General features: G+C 34.5%; 1 protein-coding gene across 3 annotated transcripts; it reads left to right on the top strand.

The window, feature by feature from the left end:
- On the top strand, nucleotides 1-15,198 carry LOC124368809. Of its 3 annotated transcripts, none has more exons than XM_046826202.1 (5): nucleotides 1-147; nucleotides 5,348-5,450; nucleotides 8,991-9,084; nucleotides 11,542-11,777; nucleotides 14,160-15,198. In XM_046826202.1, exons 2-5 carry the CDS (start codon nucleotides 5,364-5,366, stop codon nucleotides 14,229-14,231), a joined length of 489 nt encoding a protein of 162 aa, XP_046682158.1. In that variant the 5' UTR covers nucleotides 1-147; nucleotides 5,348-5,363; the 3' UTR covers nucleotides 14,232-15,198. The 3 variants fall into 3 exon arrangements, with proteins under 3 accessions (XP_046682158.1, XP_046682160.1, XP_046682159.1); XM_046826204.1 differs by lacking the exon at nucleotides 1-147 and adding an exon at nucleotides 314-454; XM_046826203.1 differs by lacking the exon at nucleotides 1-147 and adding an exon at nucleotides 462-593.
- Nucleotides 15,199-15,423: the final 225 nt, after the last annotated feature.

The following is a 15,423-nucleotide window of genomic DNA, read 5'->3' as shown; positions in this document are numbered from 1 at the left end:
TGGCTTTGCAAGAAGCCGAGAGTGCGGTTTAATCAGATGTTGTTTTGAGTTGTGATATAATTAGACATTTGTTGTGTTTCAGTTTCAGCTGGAGCTAGGACTTGTAGAGTGATTCTGATTTTGAACGTGGTTTTCGGAAGTTTTGAGGTTATGTTTGCACATTGTGATTTTTATAATTGTTTTGTTACCTTATAATATTATGTTATAATAAAACTGTAATATTAATTATTATGTACGTAAATACGTGGGAAGAGTTTGAAAAATCTGCTCAAGCCATTTATTTAAATAATCCAAAGCGAACAAGATATTTAATGAAATACATTCACTCCAAATCATGCTTACGGATCAAGATTACTGATGATATTACATGCGTTCAGTACAAAACTGAGATTTTTCAAGACTTCAAAAAAATTGAGAAGTTTATCAACAATATTATGAGACATATGGCCACCAAGTAGGCTCCCTTATTTTCATAGTTTAACTGAATGTTGAGAAAGTGATCATAATAGTAGGCCTATTTTAACAAGATAAACATTGACAAGATTGCAGTTTATTAAGAGTGAAAGAATAAAGTTACCAGTGTTGTTTGAGTAGTAAGTAACCTGTGTGCTTATATTAACATTCACATATGCATTAGCCAATCCTATCAGCTTGATGAAGATGTAGGCCATATGTAAGGGGACCAAACATCTAGGAAAACCGGGAGTTAAGTTAAAGATAACCTTTACAAGCATTGACATTGTTTTGTATTCAGAGTGGCGCTGAACTGAAGCCCGCACTGATTGCCAGGGGCATTTCCAATAGATTATTGAGCTTATAGTCATTATTTTTTATTTAAAGGCTATTTATTTTCGTAAACACAATTTTAAACTATAGTTTTTAACACCACTTTAACTTAGTTAAACAGACTTTGTTAATTTGCCATGGCTGGCCCTGCTCGTTGGAACACGTGAACCGTCAGGCCGTCAAGGGCGATGTTGCGACGATCATGTGCAGTACACTTGCGCCTTGAAGTGCATGAGCAAGTCGTAATAAATTAAATATTGTTTTAATATTTTTGACCATTTTCCATCACCTTTTTTCATATGAGCTCTAGGCCTCCAATGGCAGATTAACAATGAATAATTTAACTTTCAAAATTGCAGTTTAGTAGAACAGCGTCAAAACTGGTACCTTTTTCATTCTTACTGACACAAAACTCAGGTTGTAAATAATTTGCTTTATATGTCTAGACGCAGAAATAAACAAGCTTAAGTTGAACTCCCATAATTTTAGCTCTACTAGTTTGTAGTTAATGTTCTAACTCGGGTACCTATCTATACTTTTTGATCCGAGAGTAGGCAAGTGTCTTCCAGACAGATAGTTTGTCGACCAGTGGCACCGCACGGTGTGTAATATTTTATATGCATGAAATTATATGTGATGAGAAAATGTATGATATTTACTATCATTCAAAAACAATATTTTTAATGTTGTAAACTGATTTAAAAATGCTATATACTTTTTTCACGGTTAGTTCTTTCTTCACCTAACCTCCAAATCATGTCCTGTAACCGGTATGAAATAATTTAATAAACTGCCAGCAGCCATTAAGGTAGTGACACTCAATAAATTTAAAACTGTTATCAAGTCTTGGCTTTTTGACAGTCCTTTCTATAGCTTAAATCATTTTTTATAGTAACTATGCTAATATCTCATCCTATCTATAGGATAAATATCTCAATTATAATTTTCTCCCATTGCACAGTTGCTTGGTGTACAGCATGTAGTTTTTGTATAGTATTATTATTATAGCATGGAAGCATGTTTTCCTTAAGCATCATGTTATTTATTATTACATTTTAACTGCTTTATAGCTAATTGTATTTTATCTTAAAGATGTATATTTTATGTAGCCTATTGCTTGTCAGTTGAATGGGTTGAATAAATCATTATCATGGCTGGAATCATTAAGTCGTTCAAATTGATAATTAATTCCATTCAAGTGGTGGGCACTTATAATATTGTAGCTGTTAAATTTATTAAATATTTTAAAACAGATACTGTAGCCCAACAATATATCACATAAGTTCTTTTTCTATCTGGAGAAAACAATCAGTCTGGATTTTTTTAGAGGAAGCTGTTTTGCAAATTTGTCCCAGTTTATTCTGGGAATGATTTAGTCACCCTAGTATAATAAAATCGAATGGCATGTGAGCACTGACCCTTAGAAGTCACTGATTCAGTCAATTTTAGTGATGTAGCTGATTATGTACGATAGCCTACTTTTTATTTCATGAAATAGTTTTCAAAGATCATGCTGTTTACTTGTAAAATAAAGTAGAGTAGTAGTGAAATTACTACCCAGAGTTGCTATGTTATTATCATATTATACTCACTCCTTGTGAATAAAACGTTATGGTTTTAGGGGATGATGATCACAAGGGAAAATGGAAACATAATTTTACATAATTTGCTCTCCCAGACTTTTGCGGAAAAATTCTATGGGAGATGAACTCCACACGCTGTAGCCAGTTCTGCCTTCCATCAATGAGCTATTCGTCTACCAAACTAGATCACCTTTATCTAACTATTCCCTCCTTCCTTCTCCAGTTATCTCAGGATCGTATGGTTACCACAAAGGGTCTGCTAAATACACTCTTTTACCATATTGTCTGTTGCCATATGTAATATTGGATCGAATACCGCTTCGGCAATAATGCAGTGGCCTGTACTAATCGAGTTTTCTCTCCGGTGGCTCACATCTTTCATTAGAAACACAGACTTATATGCTTCTTCCCATGACTTGTAGGTCTAATGGTAGAAATCCTAGAACTTCAAGTTCAACTGTAGGGCTGCTTATGAAAGCCCTTGTTATTAACAAGCAAGCCAGTCTTTGTATGCTGGTAAGCTTGTCTTTGACTGTGGTTTGCTCTGACTTTGTTAATCAGACCAGTGAGCTGTAGGTTATTTTGGGTCTTACAATCGCATAGTATAGCCAACAGACCATGCACAGTTTTATGCCCCATTTTGTGCTAACAAAGTATCTGGAAGCCATGATGGCCCTTCTTACCTTGTGATGTACATTATTTACGTATTTATTCCATGTCAGCTTGCAAACTAGGATCAGCCCTAAATATTTGACAGACTCTAAGGCAGTAAGCCAAGTAAAACCCAGCTTCAATCGGAAAAGAGGTTCAAGGTTTTTCTTGGTGAAGGAACAACTGTCTTTGCAGGATTGACTCCAAATCTCTCCATAAGACAACTTGTGTGTACACATATCAGAGACCAGCATTCAAAAATAAAATTCAAGAGAACATTTCAGAAATATAATTTTTCCATACATGTTTATGAGGTCTATATAGATTTTTATGTTACATTCCTTATACATTTGTTCTAACATACCCTTAATATTTTTAAGGGATTTTTATTTTTTGTACCAAACTAACATGAATAAGTATGATGAAATAGAATATTTTTAGGCAGTTGTTCTTTTATACAGTATTTCCTTTAAAATGAGTAATTACCAATATATATATATATATATATATATATATATATATATATATATATATATATGGTGTATACATTTTATTTTTCAGGGATAAACTGTAGAATTTTTTTATAATTTTGACTTCAAAAAAAAAGTTACGTTGTTAAGGTCATAAATGCAAAAAATGTTTTATTGTGTAAAATCCTTATTTGTTTTTTTTTTATTCAAATTTAAAGACTTATATTAACAGTTATGGCTGAGTAAAATCAATAGAATTGGTGACAGGAAACTTTTATCTACTGTGAAAAGTTTAGATAAAAGTGTAGGTATGATGGACACTAACACTAATAGGCATGCGTTCTGGTACAGATGAAAATTAAAATGAATGTTATGTGTGCATGAAAGTTTTTCGCATAGAATTACTGTTTTACTTGTCTGTATTCACACGTTTCTGATTTCTAATTTTGTACAAGATTTGAGTATGTACGTTCAATTTTATGACTTTTTCATTTTCAATGCTTAGTCACTGACTGTATAAATCTTCTCACCTACAGACTTGAATTCGTATTGAAAGTTGATAATCAGTTATAATTAATGACCTGTCATAATAAATACTACAGTAAATAGATTTAATCTTGTGAAAATGTGTATAAATTACATAAGTATTCTACAAGGCTACCAAATAAAACTATACTGCGTGCAAATTCTCTACCTCTTATCCTAATATGGGACAAGGGCAGTTTTTTTTTATTAAAGAAGGGGCTACTTCTGTTTATCCCAAATACAAAAATGTAGCCAGGAGAAGAATTGGAGTCAAGATGATTGATATTTTCCCATAGTGAGAAAAGTGCAATCAACTGCTCATTTCCCATTTTGTTCCTTAAAAGATTCTTGACCCTTTTCAATGTTGAGAACAATCTTTCAGCATTAGATGTCAGTAATACTGAATTATTTAAATAATAATAATCATTTGCTAAAAAAGTAATTTAAAAAAATAAAAATTTGGGAGGGAGTCTGGACCCCTTGGATCCCCTCGCTGGCTACGTCCTTGTCCAAATAAAAAGAACAAGAATATAAAAATTATTAATTCCTAACTGATAAGTTTTCTCTTGGCTCCACCAATACATCAAAACGTTATCAAATAGCCGAAACCCATAATTTATCATACTAGCCTAATTCAGTCAAACTTAAATTATTATAGCTTGATAGCAGACCTGTTATCGTTATAAAGCTAACAGTTCAGTAGAAATAATTGTATTTTTTATGTGGCGTATGAGCAAAAACTAAGCCTGCTGACTGCGAGATTACCTATGCAAGACTCATTAATTTCTGTCCTGAAGTGGGGTAGGAGAATAACTTTATTTTACTTTATATCACTACTCCAAACCATTATCACTTCTACAGCCTTTTTTGCTCATGTACTAATGAAATACGTTATTTTTAAGATATGATTAATAGTCATCAAAAAGCTTTATAGTTTTTCCGTGATGTGCAAAAGAGTTTGAGACAGTTTTTTTGATTACCTAATAAAAATATTTAAAAAATTAAAATCGTTTAGCTGCATACTAATTATATATTTAAAATGGGACATGTATAATTTCATGACCAACAACAATGGTGTGAATGTGTTTGAAGTTTAACTTGTTTTTGCTATAGAATAAATCAAGATTGCCAACAGTACAGTTGACTCTTCAATTTATCTTTGAATTATTTACCTACATACAACAAACAAAATCTCGATAAAAAAAAAATGATGATTCAGGAATATTTATGGTTTTTTTTAATAGTAAAACAGGAAAATGGAACATTAAACAATATAGCCAATTTTAAAATATATAAAAATATGTCAATACTCATTTAATTTTATTTTTACAGGATAAAGTACTGAGCAATGGACTACCCTATACAAGAAAGTGGCCTGTACAATCATTTTCCAAACATTGTGGGAATAATTTTCAATAACTGGACTGCCATAAAGGTAAGTTAAAAAAGTTACTCTTATACAAGTTTAATGCTGGTTATAATTGTGAGTATTCAGTGCTTACTGGATAATAGCTCATTATAAATTTGAGCTTTAATTTTGTTTAATACGAGGGCTGTTTTTTTTTTCAACTTCCAATGTGGTATAAAAATAAAACTAGGGAGAGTAATTAAATAAATTTATTATCAAAAGTTAGGTACATTATTAGTTACTTTTCAATATAATCGCCATACGAGGGGGGTACCCAAAAAAAACCGGAATTGTATTGCTGGCAGCCGGCAGCGTGTAGTACACATTCCTGCCGCTAGGCGTGTGTCGCGCAACCCATTGCGAGCTCAGTGACCCCAGTTCTGTTGTCCTAGTGCATTCTGTTCGTTCGTAGTGACTGTTTCCGCTAACCCTGTTTTGTTCTTGTTTCGTTTTTTGTCATGGCAAGTTTAAGTGAACAACGTGCAGCTGTGAAATTTTGTTTTTTACTTGGTAAAAATGCTTCAGAAACTATTTTAATGTTGAATACAGCTTACAAAGATGATGCTATGGGGAAAACTCAGGTCTACGAGTGGTTCGCTCGATTTAAAAATGGCGACATGTCGATTGAAGACAAACCTCGTTCTGGACGTCCATCAACCTCTCGAACGGACGAAAATGTTGAGAAAATTCGTGAACTTGTGCTCACCGACCGTCGACAGACAATTGAGGAACTATCAGAGAGTAGTGGGATAACTTGGAGCTCGGTTCAGCGAAAAGTTCGCCAGAAAAGACCCGATTTGTGGCAGACTGGAGACTGGTTCTTCCACCACGACAACGCACCGGCACACACAGCCATCTCAGTTAGGCAGTTTTTTAGCCAAAAACGGCATGGTTCCGCTGCCCCACGCACCTTACTCGCCTGACCTCGCTCCATGTGACTTTTTTTTATTTCCACACATGAAAAGAGGCTTGAAAGGTCAACGATTTGACAGCGTTGAAGAGGTTAAGAAAAAAAACGAAGCTCGAGCTTGCAGCCATTTCTAAAGATGACTACAAAAAATGTTTTGATCAATGGAAATACCGTTGGGACAAGTGTATTAGTTGTAGTGGAGATTATTTTAAAGGAGATAAGGTCGTATTGTAAAACATTTGATAATATATAATTTTTATAAAATAATTCCGGTTTTTTTTTGGGTACCCCCTCGTATAAATTTGAGGCATTTTTCATACCTGGGTACAAGCTTCTTAATACCTTCTTCATAGAAGTTTGCCGCCAGTGATTTGAGATGGGTTTTCACGGCGTCTCGCAGCGTGTCGTCTGTTCGGAAGCTCTGCCCTCCTAGCATCTTCTTCAGTTCCGGGAAAAGGTGATAGTCACTCGGCGCTAAGTCAGGACTATACGGCAGATGGTCAAAAACATCCCATTTAAAACCGTCAAGAAGACGCTTTGTCAAAGCAGCACTGTGAGGACGGGCGTTGTCATGAATGAGCACTACTCCTGATGTGAGCATTCCTCTCCTTTTTTTCTGGCTAGCTCTCCGCAAACGTTGTAACGTACCGCAGTATCCTTCCGCATTGAATGTGGTACCTGGCTCAACAAGCAATACACCTTTTTGATCCCAAAACACGGTGGCCATAATCTTTTTGTTGTTGAATGTTTTTTTGGATTTTTTGGGTTTGTTTGGAGAGTTTGAATGCATCCATTGTTGGGACTGCTGTTTTGTTTCTGGGGTGTCGTACAGAACCCATGTCTCATCTCCTGTCACGATTTTGATCAAAAATTCGTCGCCATCAGCTTCATAACGGTTCAGAAAAGACGTTGCTGACGCCATTCGCCGAGCTTTGTGGTCATCAGACAACATCTTCTGCACCCATCGCGCACAAAGTTTTTTGTAGCCTAACTTGTCAGTTACGATAGAGTATAGGGCTGACCTTGAAATCTCAGGAAACTGATTGGATAGCTCCGTAATCGTAAACCTTCCATTGCTTCTTACACTTTGGTCAACTCGATCAACGAGGTCTTCGTTTGCGATTGACTTTCGTCCTTGGCCCCCTTCATCATGAATGTCAACTCATCCATCTTTAAATTTCCTACACCAATCACGCACTGCACTGTCACTCATAAAGCTTTCACCGTATACTCGTTCCATTCTACGGTGAATTTCTGCTGCAGATAACCCTTCAGCTTGCAAGAAACGAATGACACTTCTCAACTCACACTTGGCGGGAGATTCTATCATGGTAGACATGTTTATGTGTCGCTAGATAAATTGGAAATGGCGTCGGCCGTCAAAAAATGAGTGAGGTTGTAGTGGGAGAGGTGCGCAGTCGACTGCCGCGCATTGCTGGCTGATACCACTCGCCCAGCCATCTAGCGGCACAATCGGAAGTTGAAAAAAAAACAGCCCCCGTAATTAGTAGCATTTTAACTGTTGTATTAATAAGTAAACTGAAAGCTAATATACAGGCAAGAAAACAAATTGGTGTTCCTAAAAAAATATGTACATTTTGTTGACCTCATATTTATTACAACATATACAAAATTTGAAAAACTAACCTTCATGAGTACTGGATATATAGCCAATTCATTATATTACTACATAATCTTATTGACACACCTTAAATATATATCAGTAATACTGTAGTCTACATACATTTTGAATTTATAAAACTCTTATGTAAAATAACAATGTAACTTGTTATATTTCTCAAAAAGGTAAAAAAGATGACGAAGTAATATGACATTTATGTTTTACACACACAAAAAACAATCATAGTAGTAAACAATCTTAGTATGTGGTATTATAGTATTGAACTTGATATTTGCATTTAAAACATAAGAAAAACTAAAAAACCAATTGTACTCCCGCACGCACATGTTGCGCATTGGGAGAAAATGGTTTATTTGTATTATAATATGTAATTTATTGAATAAAGAATTTTTGAACTTGAACACACACACACACACACACACACACACACACACACACACACACACACACACACACACACACACACACACACATATGAATTGTTTTTATTACTCAAATTTGAGTAATAAAAACAATAAATAACACATTAAATAAAGAGATTTCAATCATACAGAGTAAAAAACGAGTCATACTTACAATTGTCTGACAGTTTATGTCAATAACTACCGAGAACAAAGGTTTTGGTTCTTACAGAGAACAAAATACAATGCTAATTTCAAGGTTTGTAGTATTTGCATGCAGCTGGTTTGTTTACCCATTGCTATACCAGACCTAGTTGCATTCGGACATCTTATGAGCCAGCTGCATTAAAATTCAGAGGTGTTTGGTATAACGGACATTGAGAATTTTGGCTATACAACCAAATTACATGATGTATCGGACACTGGGGTTAAAAGAGTCATTCAAATAGTATAGCTACTATTAAAAAAGTAATCACTTTGGGCATTCTAACTCAGAACAGCTGCAATTTATGTAAAATTCAGACAAACCTTTATGCTAGGTGACCAGCCCTAAAATACAACTTTATTATAAGGATGTTTCTGCTTTAGACATGCCTAACAAATATTATTTGTAGCTTGCTGTGGAACATGGGATGGCTGGTCCTCCAGCAATCACTCAACAAAAGCTTATTGCTACGGTTGAAGCTGCATCTCAACTTCTGTCCTCAGGTAAAGGTCATTTTAGTGAACTGCTAGTTTACGCAAAGTACTACTATTATAGTGCCTGTAACACAAATCAGCTCATCAGCCATCTGATTAGCTGATATTCTACAGATTTAGTAAATGTGTGAGCCGCCCTCTGTGGGAGAGGTTGATCCCATTTTTCGCCTTATTCTGTCTGACTCATGGGTCACTAGCCTGTTCAATAACTTATTGAATCGAAGGAGGATAGTCAGTTTAATACAAGGCCAACAATACTGGATTTGAACCTGCGCTATCTCTAACTCAGACCTAAAGTCCAATGCACTAGAACGCTTGAACACCGGTTTTTTCAACTGGATTAGCTTGATGCAGCTGTTTATGCATTTCCAACTGGAAAATTGCTGGTCCAAACGATATCAGCTAAAAATTAAACAATTCAGGCCCTGTAGCTTTTCCAATAAAATTCTCTTAGTTGGAGCTATAGGTAGCTATACCAAAACCTTTTAAAAGCTATAGATAGCAGATTGCGTAGACAGTTTCTACCTAATAGTGTTTTTAAATGTATGTAATACGTTGCATCCTTATAATTTGTATTCTTCATGAACAATCTGGTTTCCAGACCTGATTGCAATTTTAGTGCTGTGTTAAGTTGCTAGTGCTTAAAACTTTCATTAAGGTTGAAAAGAACCATCAGTTGCCTTTGTGGATCTGTCATTGAATGTGACGTATCTCTAACGTCAACTCTCAATGCCAGCTAGCTCTAATAATAATAATAATAATGTTTTATTGCGTGAACATATTACATGTTATGCAATCGTCAGATAACTGAATTAAGCTAAAATTTTTCACTCATACTTGCATCAAAATCCCTTTCTGACATACAGTTTTGACATTCACTCTCTCCCAGTCATTCGAATTGTTCCACCCTTTCCCCAGTCAGTAAGCCAATTGTTATGTCTCCCAGTTGTGTGCCATGAACTCGTCCGTATTGTAAAATGCGTAAGTGGTCAGTGTTGTTTTTAGACGAGTCTTAAATGCCTTCAGCATTGCGGCACTTTTAATCGAGCTTGGCAATTTGTTGACCAATCGAACTCCTGCCTGAGAAGGCAGTCGTTCATGAGAGCTACCGTTCTATGTCTCACAGATCGGTAGTCGTCCCTGCCTCTCGTTGCATAAGGGTGTATGTCACTACCTCTTATGGTCTCGCATTTGGACTTGAAACAAATGCAGGTTTCCAATATGTAGAGACAAGGAACAACAGTTTCAGGTTTTTGTAAGCTGGTCTGCACGACTCTCTCCGTTTCAGTTTTGCAATTGTTCGGACTGCTTTTTTTTGAAGGATGAAAATTCTGGACAAGTTTGCGTTTGTGCAACCTCCCCACAAAGCCACTCCGTAGGAGAGGTGCGGGTAGATTAGTCCGTAATATGCCGTCATCAGTACCTGGGTTGGGCAGTATACTCTAAGTCAAACTTGTGAATAAATCTAAACTTATACTTGTGTATAACTATATTTTTGTGGCCTTATAATTATATCTTAAACTGTGGGTTAAAGCAATAGTATTCAATACTCTGTGTATAAATTAGTATTTTGGCCTAGTAAGTGGGCTAAACACAGATGTTCTTCTAATCGTACAGCTATGGCTAACTCTCATGAGGATGTCATCAAAGTTCTTGAAAATATTGGCTAGTACTTTTATTTGTAGCAACATCCTGTAGTACAGCAGCAGATAAAGTAATACATAACTATTACGTCAGGCATCATAACATGCCTCAAAGTTGACATTACTTGCTAAGGCTCCTCATGCATGTATTCTATTTCACTTCATACATTACGAATATTAGAACATGGCATTTAAGTAAGCTACAAACAATTAAAAAATTGAGAATTTAGTGACATTTTGTTACAACAGTTCATATGTAGCGGTCGCTATTGAATTGTCACGCTACATATTAGTAAAATGCTAAATATGTAAATGGTATCGTTAAAACAACTTCAATAATTTAACCAAGATGTTATGAATCTTTATAGGTTAAAGTGAGGTAGTTTATTATTGATAATATTGCTGCAAGTAATGTTTGAAGAATTACTTCTATACTAGCTGTATCACCCCTTACAACAAATACATGACATAAATCAACTAAATAAAACTGATAAATAACAGGTATCATAATAAACTGATGTTTCTAGTAAATTATTATGAACACTGTGGTTACATCCATTATAGGTTTTGTAAGATGGTAAGATGGTAGGAGGTAATTGAAGGGCATTTTTCGAAGAAAATTGTTTGAAATGTGTAAATTGAAGTGTAATATGGATGTCTGGAATATTTGACCCTACTGCAACGAAAATAAAACTGTCATCAGAGTTCATGACAGAGATACGCCCATTAAGAAAATTATACATGACTAAGCTGTAATATATATTCTAATTTTAAATTTTCTTCATATATGGTGTCTAATAAAGTTGTCTTTGTTTTTGTAAAGGTAAAGCGGACTGGTGCAATTTGTCCGATTTGCTAACTGATATAATGGACTCAGAGTTCTCCACTGTGCTCGAAGACGACTCTAGCGATGAAGTCGCATCACACCTCTGTGAACTGTACCAGATGTTCTCCTCTGGAGATGTACAGAGCTTGATGTTGGCCCTGGAGTCACTGCCTTGTAAGACACCGATACATCTCGGCCCACCTCCCGTGCAGCGGCCCTCGCCTCCTCCTCAGGTAATTGTCAGGGCGAGTCAACGGGAGCACTTCATGTCAGGAATTTGTGCTGACTAAACACTTAGTGTTTAAATGTGATTCCTATGAATAGCGATTGAAAATACACAATGAGCAAAAGTATAGTGATGATCAACTTTGGTAATGAAAAATTATTAAACGCATTAGTACGATTAAACCGATTAGTATTTATCAATGTAACATATAATGGCATCACCAGTACTTAAATAATGAGTATTTTTAATAATGACCAAAATAGCATTAATTCCCTTACCTGCCATACTTGATGTATATCTACAAGCTACATAATACAAACCAATAAAATTGCACAGTTGAAATTAAACCACAAACAGTAATAATAACAACAGCTGTTAACAATAATCATTCGTTTAAATACTTTTTAATTATACGAACATATTAAATAGATGCAATGGACTATTCTTAATATAAATAATAATATTTGTTATTCCATAACAACTAGAATAACAAACCACAGCGTGATACTTTAATACACCAACACAGTGAAACAAAGTACTTGGTTCCCACTTGTGTATTGTAAAGGAAATAGATTGAGCAGTGAAAGAGGGGTGGCGGTAGGTGTGGTTGAGCTCCTGCTCCTCCCTACCCCCTAAGCGCAAGAAATCTTTACGCAGGTCACTTTCAAAGCGGCTCATCTATAGCTTCTGTTTTCCATCCATAACACAATACATGCATACTTTTTATCAGTATCACAGACCTATCACTTCTGTACATTGCACAGCTCTGATGAAGAGAACAAGATTTGTGTGCTGATATCAGTGATAAGAATCAATTGGACAGAGGTCTCCCACAAAAAAATACACTTTCTCTTGAAACACTCATTTCATGGTCAGTGATAGCAGTGGAATACGCTTGATTTTAAAGAAGTTATGTATCAACACTTGGTATTTTGATGTGAAAAAACAATTAAATTGAAGATGAGGTTGACATTATGTGATGCTAATGAACTCATAACATTAAGCAAGAGTCTTCCTAAGAACATATTATTGAAATAATGGTCATGGAATCAAAGGAAATGGAGTAAACATTGTTAAGCGATTGTTGATACCCTTAACACAACAGCAGTTATTGTTGACAGTGACAACAGCGGTGAAGAAACAATCACTATTCAATTCTTCATTTGAAGGGCTCTTGAGCATTTGAAGCTGCACTAGCTTGACAATAGACAATAGACAAATTCTTTATTTATAAATCATCAAGAAATGCAATGGTGTAAAATATTACATGGTTAGTTTTTATGCAGAGTATTGCTCTTCTCTTTTCCAGTTCAGGAACTCATCCAAGCAGAATGGACGGCTAGAGAGCCATTTGGTCAGTGCTGTCTTTAGTCTCTGTCCTTGTAACGTTTTTATATCTTCAGGAAGATGGTTGAAGATTTTTCTGTCTATGTAGGATGGTTTCCTTTCAAATAGTGCAGTGTGATGTAATGGCAGGTGAAAATTTGAAGCACGGCGGGTGTTGTAAGTATGGAAGTCATGGCCTAATTCCAATTGCTCTTTGTCAATATGGACTATGACTTCTCTGATGTATAGGCCGATAATCGTTATGATTCCCTGGTGAGAGAAGGCATCTCTGCAGCTTTCCCTTGGGCCCAGGCCAGACATGATCCTGACTGCTCTTTTCTGTAGTAGCAGCATTCTATTTAAGTTTCTTGCAGTTGTGCCTCCCCAAATTGACTCAAATAACGAACAATAGGCAATTTTTGAAGTTGCTTCATCACTGGCATGCTTTAATCTTTTTAAAACATATAGGCATGAATTCAGCTTTTTGGAGAGTATGTCAATGTGATTGTTCCATGATAAATTGCTATCAATATCATTTTGTGCTGAGCAGCAAAAAGATATCATGTTGCAAAATACGATTTGGATGTAGCATTGGTGAGGCTGTATCACTAAACAGAGAAAGAACTTGACATGAAGTGCATTGAAGATTTTTTTTAAAGCACCTTGTTATATTAGTTTAATATAAATTATGTCTTTTTATGTACAGTTTTTTTACGAGCCTACAGTTCTCTTTTGTTAATTTATTACCAGGTTTAATAGTAATGGACATAACATGCACATATTTTATGTTAATATGTCATTTCTATTTGTTGTTCTCTTTGTTATCATATTAACTGAATTTTTTCACTTTCAATGTCATTTCAGTTCCAATAACTTGAAATGGTTGAATTTATATTCCAGTTGGCTTGTACAGTGTATAAAATAGGTGAAAATTAGTTGTTAACTACATTTTTTTTTGTATATGATGAGTTTAAATGTAGGTTCTCGATGGGTTAAAACCTTATAAATGTAATACTATGTAAATGAAAATTTTATTTACATTAAAGCTAATATTTTATCACAGGAAAGCAGTCCAGAGGAAGAAGAGAGGGAAACTCCCCAAGAAGATGGCTGGACGTTAGTGAAGAGAAAGTAGTGTTAGCGTGTATATATATATAAAAAAACTTTAATAACAAGTTATTTTATTGTTATTTTGGTAAGTGATTGTTGAAATGCGAAACAAAAGTTTACACAATGTATCATGTTATTTGATACAATCATGTTAATTTAATGATGTTATTAATTTATGGCTGTCCCTTTAGGTTATTCAGTTGTTTTTTTTTTTTTCAAATTATTTCGTAGTAATCTTTTGTTTGATTTCAAGATGTGTATTTCTAATGTTTAGCAAAACTTGAGGAGTTAGAGACATTAACAGAGTTTAAGGTGATACAACCACTAAAATACCATTGATTCTGTGTAATTGAGAAAAGATATCGATTTTTTTATCATATAGTATATTAGTAAAAAGACGTACAGTAAATCGTTAAGCAACTGTTACTGTTTTAAAATATATGTAAATTACATACATGTAAGTGAAAATCTTAGCATAGTAGTTTGATACATGTAGTTTTAATTTTAATAAATGAATATTAATTGCTTCATATTCTATTTATTAACTAAAAAATATTTTTAAAGTTGGCGATATGAATCGAATCAGATAATGATCAGTTCAGTAAATGTAGAAAATTGTGGTGTCTTATTGAAGAGTCTCTTCACTACATGTAGTATAAACAAAATTGACACAAAATAATGTTCCGTAGTTGAACATTAGTAAAGAGGTAACCGATCTTAAATTAGACATTAATTTTGTCTCTTGTATTTTTATCAATAGTTATACAACCATTTAAAAACAAATACTGAAATATTTTAATACATTTTGTGTGAGTGTGTAAATTACGATTTTAAAATGTCTCTTGCTCCTGAAAAATAAGTGTTCTGTAAGAATTGTCTAACTTAATTTTGTTTTTGTAATTTTTATTTTATGAATTCTCAATCACTTGCATGTATACAATTGACAATTTTTGCCACTATTTGGCTGTGTATTAAAAGAAACCCCTCTTCTACTCAGATGTTTTTTTCTCTTTCCTATCCTCCAGAAGTATTGGTTAATATTGTAACTATGTGGGATTAGTTTTGTTTTTCAGTATCCAAATTTACTGTACAATATGAACCTGAGCATTTTTACCTTAACAAACGGATCTATATATTACGAGAATTCTACGAAATTTAAGTAATATTAGCTGAAATATTACATGTGATTCTCAGTGTAATAATAGAGCACAAATTAT

Source organism: Homalodisca vitripennis, chromosome X, assembly GCF_021130785.1.
Source record: "Homalodisca vitripennis isolate AUS2020 chromosome X, UT_GWSS_2.1, whole genome shotgun sequence".
Lineage (NCBI taxonomy): Eukaryota > Metazoa > Arthropoda > Insecta > Hemiptera > Cicadellidae > Homalodisca > Homalodisca vitripennis.
Note: the sequence above shows the minus strand (reverse complement) of the source record. Positions and strands in the feature narration are given on the sequence as shown.

Excerpts from the sequence above, each read along its gene's own strand:
- LOC124368809 (XM_046826202.1), top strand. The coding sequence starts at position 5,364 with ATGGACTACCCTATACAAGAAAGTGGCCTGTACAATCATTTTCCAAAC. Across the intron at positions 5,451-8,990 it reads ATAACTGGACTGCCATAAAG|CTTGCTGTGGAACATGGGAT; the intron begins GTAAGTTAAAAA and ends TATTATTTGTAG. Across the intron at positions 11,778-14,159 it reads GGCCCTCGCCTCCTCCTCAG|GAAAGCAGTCCAGAGGAAGA; the intron begins GTAATTGTCAGG and ends ATTTTATCACAG.